The sequence below is a fragment of the Fistularia commersonii genome, chromosome 15 (assembly GCF_037954325.1).
Source record: "Fistularia commersonii isolate RoL2024-O1a breed Wild chromosome 15, RoL_Fcom_v1.0, whole genome shotgun sequence".
Lineage (NCBI taxonomy): Eukaryota > Metazoa > Chordata > Actinopteri > Syngnathiformes > Fistulariidae > Fistularia > Fistularia commersonii.
In genome coordinates, this window is record NC_141298.1 from 3,585,001 (window position 1) to 3,592,921 (window position 7,921).

The 7,921-nt window shown below is 39.8% G+C and overlaps 1 protein-coding gene across 1 annotated transcript in view; it reads left to right on the forward strand.

Moving 5' to 3' along the window:
• Positions 1-6,661, forward strand: part of LOC147226257 (uncharacterized) — a 17,189-nt gene extending 10,528 nt beyond the window's left edge. The window contains exons 2-4 of the mRNA XM_086161097.1: positions 2,129-2,776; positions 4,751-4,862; positions 5,104-6,661. Of these exons, the coding sequence (XP_086017223.1) occupies positions 2,129-2,776; positions 4,751-4,862; positions 5,104-5,335 (992 nt within the window). The 3' untranslated portion in view covers positions 5,336-6,661. The remainder of the gene's footprint in view (positions 1-2,128; positions 2,777-4,750; positions 4,863-5,103) is intronic.
• Positions 6,662-7,921: the final 1,260 nt, after the last annotated feature.

The window sequence follows — 7,921 nt, forward strand, 5'->3', positions numbered from 1 at the left end:
CTGTGCCGTGATCAACCGTCTTTGGAAAATAAAGGGGAAAGTAGGGGGGGATCAAAAGGACAAATGGGCTTATTTGGAGGAATCATTATCACACACCAGCCTAGTAGAGTCAAATGCATCCCCAAAGTTTTCTCTTGTCACCAAGAGAGATATCCTGCATGTGACCACAGCTTTTGGCCTTTCAACAATGCACATGGAAAAAAAAAAAAAAAAAAAAAGAAGAAAGAAAAAAAAAAGATCATGAAAGATTATTTGATGTCTGCATGCATTTTCTCCCTGCTTTGAAAAAGAATGGTATAATATCACGAGTCCCTTTACCACTGATCTGCTACTGCATTTCCGTGTGTTTGTCGTGTGTGTGTGTGTGTGTGTGTGTATGTGTGATCTCAGCACGTACAGGGAATCTTATGCTGACCATTAGCTGCAGTTTAAAACACTTGCCTGGTCTCTCTCTCTATCTTCTCAAATTATTTTAAGCTGTGTTAATTGAAAATGTCAGCAGGAAAAGTCGGGGCCTGTTGCAGAGAGTTAAGAGACTAGTTGGCATTAAGGAGACCTTCAATCAGCCTCGAGGAAATTGGTTTCACCCCCTCTTTGCTTTCATTTTTCTGTGATTTCCCTCCCCCTCACTGATTTTTTTTCCGGTGTGTTTGTTTCATGGAATTCTACACTGAGCATCCTCCTCCTTTTTGAGCACCTGCAGGATATATTTAATTTGTTTTGAAATGACGGCTTTTCATTAAAAAAAAAGAAGAAAAAAAACTATGTAAGTGATGTATCAATCAGTGGTAGAGCAGATCTATGATTTCAAGGACAGAACTAGGTTATAGGTTTAGGGTTTGAAGCAGTCATCTTGTAAATGCTATGATAAAGCAATAATTCAATCATTTAAAAATGGAGAATACATGTAATTCGATGCTTCCTTCACCCTCGTCTGACAAGACGATTGCTGATGATACCTAAACACTCTTAATGGGCCTTTAGTGATGGCAAGGCGTTAAAAAGGGAGCAAGATTGTAAAATATTTGACTTAGAATTTGAGCACATGCTTTTATGTATTTCTACGCTTCTATATTCATGAAGGGCAAAAGACAGTTTCCTGAATGATCATACAGAGAAAATCACTGAAATAAAGTAAAAATTGGGTTTTCCTCTTCAAACAAGAGGTTTTTGGAAAGTAGATGTTACAATAATATTTATTAATATTAATTTAATAATATTATATTACTATAATATTACACTTTGTGAATATTACTAGACAAGATTATTTTAATATGGTGATAGAGGACATGTTTCTTCTTGCTTTGCCTCTCCAGATGTTTATTTCATCCTCTGCAGTATATTTGGAACGGAAATTCAGGGTTAATAAAAATCTCAAGAGGAGGTTTGGTTTTTCAAAATCATTGGAAATACATTTTCTCTTTTGTTCGCCTTGTATTTAAATCTGAGACCAAGAAAGCGCTACTTCGAAACAATATCAGCTTGCTCTAATACCTTCCCATTTCCTTTTCTCCATTCGTTTTCATTGACAAAGAAAAGGAAAAAAAAATGTTGCCACACTTCACCTCTTCTCAACAATTGTTCTGTGTGTGCATCATCCTTCTGCCTGGGATGTGGGGTATTTGTGTGCCTGTGAGTGTACGTGTGTGTGTGTGCATCTGTGCATGCAGAGGCTTTTGTTGTCCGTGAGTGCTGATCACACCAGAGGAGCTTGTGCGTGTGTGTGTGTGCAGTGTCAAACATATGATTTCCCCTACTCCAAAAACCATTGTGGGTTCAATAAACCCAAGAAGAAACTTGTATTTTTTTTTCTTTCCTTCCTACTCCTACTTATCATCATCATATCTTCGCTTTGTAATGGAGTGATCTTTTTTTTTTTCCAGGAAGCTGATGGACTCATCGTCTGAGAACCGTGATGCGCACATCACATCAATTAATGCACCATTAGAGTGTGTGCAGATCTATGCGTATGACGGTGTCAGTGTGTGTGTATAACCGCTGGTGGTTTTCATTGCTGCAATTTCTCTCCATGCCTTACATCTCTCTCCACATTTCTTTCTGTCTGCTCTCTCCCCCTCTCTCGCTCCTTTTCTCGTTCTCCCTCTCTCTCTTTCCATCTCTCATCCAGTCTTACTCCTCCTCCCTGTCTCCATCTTTCTCCTCCTTGGTCCATCCTCCCGCCCCTCTGTCCATCTCTACTTCTGTATCCCTCGCTCTCCTCTCCATCACTCTCTCACAGATGCCACATCACACCATACTAGCTCTCTCTCTTACTCTCTCTCTCTCCTCCTTCTCCCCGCTGTCTGCTCTCTGCTCTCTCATTGGCTCGTCTGGCTCATTGCCGGCTGTCAGTTCATTTGCCGCGGCAAAGCAACAACTGGTTTCTTTCCGTGCTGGGAGCAGAGAGGGGAAGGTGGGAGCCGTGAAAGAAGGAGAAGAAGAAGTGCAAGAGGACAAACAGAAGATGAGGAAACAGAGGAGGGAGGGGAGTTTTTGATCAGCATCCATCCCTTTCCAGCATCAGCATCAGCATCGGCATCAGCATCAGCATCAGCACTGCTGGATCCTGCCGGGATCTGCCTCCTCCTTCTCCTCGGGGAGCTCTTCCTGGAACTGGGAGGGAGGTGGGGAGGGGGGATCACCACCTCCCAGTTTGCTGCGGACTCTCGGGAAGGCACCGGGAGGGAAAAAGCGGAGGAAGGGGGAGGGAATTTTAGAAGAGGCGCGTCAGGAAAGGAGAGGAGAGGCACCACCCTGAGTTACAGGAGAGACAAGGGTAAGAGGAGTGGACCTGTTGTCGCAGTTTTCTTTTTTTCCCCCAATGCTTCCTCCTCTGGTGGAAAATATTTCAACAAAATATGATTTTGACTGCAGGACAATGTTCCCTCTTTTATGCTCAGTTTTTCAGCACCTGACTACATTTTTTAAATTTCATTTTTTCACATTTTTCTTTTGTTTCTACATGTTTGTAAGTTGCCATAAATGTATTCCACTCCGTTACCTCCATGTCACTATCGTCACATCCATTTTGCAGGCGGTAGAATGTGTAAAAACCAAATAGTGTGTGCCTGTGTGGGTGTGGAAGGAAGCGAAAAGAAAAGAAAATGTTCCTCCCATCCTCCATTCTTCTGGACAACCTGTGGTACTCAGTGCGTGTGTTTGGTGTGCAGAATGTGTGTACATGTGGAAGTTTGAAGGAAATATTCTTCTGTTTGATCTCTGCTGTTGCTCTAAGAGTAATCTGATGAGTCTCTTGGGTGCCTCCACTGAACAATCAATGATACTTGGTCTTGCCGACCTGTGTCTGTGTGTGTGTTTGTCTGTGAGTGTGTGTGTGTGTGTGTGTGTGTGTATTCCTGTGAGTGAGACGATCTCTCGCTGGAGCCCTCAGGTTTTCTTTTCTCTCTACAGATGGCATGGGTTGGGCCAGGCTACTGTGTGTGTGATTGTACGTGTGTGTGTGTGCGTGTGTGTGTGTGTGTGTGTGTGTGTGTGTGTGTGCGCGCGTGTATATCTGTGTGTGTGTGTGTGAATATGTGTACTTGGCTGCGGGTGGTAAATCCCAGCTCTCTGCAGTGGATGGGTGGGGGTCTTCCTGGTTTTGGCTCAGGATATGTGTGTGTTTGTATTAGTGTGTGTCTCCTGGGCCGAGTGGTCCACCCTTGGCCAGTTGAGTGGAGGATTAGAGAAGAGATAGAAAGAGGAAGCTGAAAAAAAACACACAAAAAAAATAAAATAAAAAAAGCAAAACTTAAGGATTAGCATCTCATCTGTTTTTTTCCTTGCTTCATCTGTTCATTCTTTGTTTCACTCTTTATCCATTCACCTCCCCCTTTTAATTTCTTTCTCTGCAATCCACCCATTCTCCTTGCTCAGTACTGTTGATTCCATCGAAGTTCGTCCATCCAGCTCTGCCGAGTTTACATTTTTTTTTTCTTTTTTTGTCCAGATGAACGAGAATCTGTTTTGATTTGATACAGATCCGCTCTGTTTGTTAAATTAAATAAAAATGAATTTCCTCTCCCCGTCAGCATTTTTCTGCTGAGGGACAAAAGCGGTAAATGACTGTATTATTCCTCCGTTTTGATGAACACACTGAATGAAATGAGTTGATCCAGTATGTTACACTCCGACGAGCCTGCTCCTTTTTTTCCAAATCATCTGCAGAGTAATTGTAAATATTGATTAGAGAAAACAAATCAATGGAATGATTTTGGATGGGCTCAGCCGGAGCGTGCTCTTTGTATTCCACAAGCTACTTCAATTAGAATAAAATGGAATAAATTTGCTGGAACTTTTCATACATAATTCATGGCCTTACTCTGACGTCTAAACTCCTTCCTTTAATTTGAAAATAAAAGGAGGGGGTTTGGATCATAATGATGATAGCTAAATTAAAACGAAGGAATTGATTTAAAGGGTGTATTGAGGAAAAAGCTAATGTCTCGAACTGTAATATAAATGTATACATAATACTGATTTTATTTGTTTTAGTCAGCCTGAGGGGCACTGCTGCACTATTTTTATATAATCAAACAAATTAGCTCTCTACATGCCCCCCTACGTCTCCCTGCACCTCCCGTGGCAAAATCCATGTGTTGATTTCTCTCCTTGTGTTCCAGGGCGGGGGAGGGTGGTGGTTTTGCTGGTGCTAATGGAGTGTTGGGGGCTACTGTCACACCACAGCCTGACCTCCCTGACCCTGCCTCTCCCATGTGTGTGCAACCCCCCTGCCCACCTCCCTTCCCAGATCTCATTACGATAGGGCCGGGGCAGTGTGGCAGCAGCAATAGGGAAACCGGATGTTGCTGGCGGAAGAGGACCGAGCGCCAGAGGTGCGGTTCACTGAGGCGGTGGCCCAGGTAAGAGTCTTGCTGTGGGGATTCAGGCTGTGTCATGCTCTCTTCTGTCACCTCCACTTTCCAAAATCAAGCTTTACACACCCATTTTGTTACGCGCACACACACACACACACACACACACACACACACACACACACACACACACACACACACACACACACACACACACACACACACACACTCACACTAGCACTACCGGCTCCGATTGAAATGCCACCATTGTCAATTTTCTCCTTTGCAGAGGAGCCATTGATGGAGCTTTGCCTCATGCTGCAACGAGGTGTCTTCAATCAATGCAGCCACCCGCTCGCTCTATGCGTTTATGTGTCTATTTACCTCAGGAGCCTGAAGATGGTGGTGGTGGTGCTGCTGGTGATGATGATGATGATGGTGATGGTGATGGTGATGTGATGATGATGCATTGGCACGTGGTTTCTGGCTTAGCCCCCCTCTCCCTTCCCCATGTTTACTGAAAGACTCTCTTCGGTGACGGGTATTCTTGGGTGGATAATACGGATCACGTTGTTATTGCTTAAGAATACGCGTAGTTGAGGAGAGTCCTCTCTTCGCCCCAACACCAGCCCCCGACACCCACCCACTTTTCCGCATCTCCCTTGACTCCCCATCCACCCACGGAGGACTATCAGGTTGGATGAAACCCACCTCCCTCTTCTTTACTATGTACTGCATTGCAACATTCTGTTTCCTGTCTGCTGAGGTTGAGCGTCCTTGCGTCTCGTCCCATAATGCATCTCTCACTCTGTCTTTGTGGCAATGGATAGCATAGTGTGTATTTGTATCTGTGTGTCTGTCTGACAATGTGCTACAAGATTGTTTGGTCTCATGCAGAAATGAGTGGCTCTTTGTTCCATCTGAGAACAACTTTAGATGATGAATGATGTGTGTCCTGATCATCAGTATTAAGGTGGTGTTAAGATGTCGAAAATTCAATTATATAAATAATAGGATGGAAATTTAATTCCATGTTCTAAAAAGTAGTTTTGGTCTGCCTCATTTTCCACAAATATGTTGTAATTTGTATGTAATTTCAATTTATTTACTCATTTTTGGCTCTCTTTTTAGTCAAAACGAGAAAAGCTGTTTGAGTTTTGTCAGCCCCAGAATTTTTCAACAGCCTCTTAAATGTTATAACAGTTATTTTCATTTATTGACTGGAAAAAAGTAAGAAAAAAGTCCTTCTTACTCTAATGACATTATCACTACAGTATTAAATGTGCCCCTGCACAGGAACACAAATATAACAGTCACCTTAAAACTGACTTACACCATTTGAATGAGACTTTTTTTTACTTGTTAGATTTTTATTTGGTCAAAATATGATTTTGTAAAGACTTTCATAAAGCAAAGCTAAGTTAGCATTTAACATGAAAGAAAAAAAAAAAAACAAACAAACAAAAACAATAACAGACACACTGTAAATTTGGTAGGCTCAGGATAATGAATCAGCGGTACAGAAGGTTAATATTGGTTTCATTGCTGTGGGCATAGAAAGAGATAAAACCTCACTTGAGTCTTAACCTCAGCCAAATTATTCATCCAATAAATATACAACTTATAAATTTATAGATTCACAGTTTTTATAATTTCCATTGAGGGTCTGTTGTATTTCTAAGTTGAGAAGCCTGGCCGGATACCCTCCCGGTCTACCCTCAGGCCATTTTCCAGCCTTGCTTTGAACAGAAACTCTCACTCTATGGCCTTCTGATAGAGAAGAGGCCTAAATGTCTTGGTTGCTGTATTTTTGCTTTATCTAAAAAAAAAAAATATGGTAACATTTTGAATACTCAGAAATAAATAACCTTTTTTCCAATAAAATAATACAATGTTGATTTAAGTAACATCTGATAATCAATATGTGAATTAATACATGATATATATATATTATGATTTGCCAATATTTGTAATGTTAAATGATCATCATTTTCACCTATATTTTGGCCTGGTTAAATTCTAAACCTAAACCCCAATTTCTATACTGGTTAATTTCATCAACAGATTAACAGTCCACAATGTTATTTCAAAACAGATGAGAAACAAGATATCATTTAATCAACAGTAAAACATTAAATTGCTCACATTTATTTAACCTATTTATGTAGTCATTCTCAGGCCAGCCTAGGACTAAAAGGCATGGGGAAATTATGTATGATGCTTAATCTCTCCTCAAAAAGAGAAAAACATAATATTTACCTTTTATATAAATGTAATTTATATATTTATATATATTATAAATATTTATATATATTACATGTATTTATATACACACACACACACATACACACACACACACACACACAAACACACACACACACACACACACACACACACATACACATACAAATTTTAGAAAAAAAATAGAAAGTTCTTGAATACTCTTTTGAAAGATATTGTTATACTTAGTGTCACGATTTCCAGTGTAACTATCTTTTTTTTTATCATTTCTTTCTACTCTTTTTTCATATAATCAAAGCAGCAACAATCCAACATTCCTATTGCATTCCTATTCTTCCTATTATTCCCATTTCTCATAATTACAAATTTCATTGCAAGTGTTAAATTAGCAATTAATTGTTCTATCTGTTCAGACCCTGGATATCATCACTAAAAGAAAGCAAATTTTGAATATTAAAAAAAACAAAAACAAAAAAACTTAACTAAACTAAACTCATCAAACTGATGAAAACATACAAAAAAATAAACAATTAAACATACAAACAAAACAATACTACTGTGACCCTACTTTTATGAGGTTGCATGCCAGAGCCAAATTGAAAGAGCACCGACATACAACCCATAATCAAAATAACACATAATTTCATTGTTACAATACAATAATTCCATAATACTCAACGCCAAGAACTGTGGCATTTCACCATCAAGTCCCAGTCTATGTGACTCTCCCCCACCTATTAATGCTTAAACACTTAATAAATAAATACATACAAAAAAAATATAATGAAGGAATTAATATGTATATATATATATATATATATATATATATATATATATATATATATGAATTATAAGAGTCCTCTCTC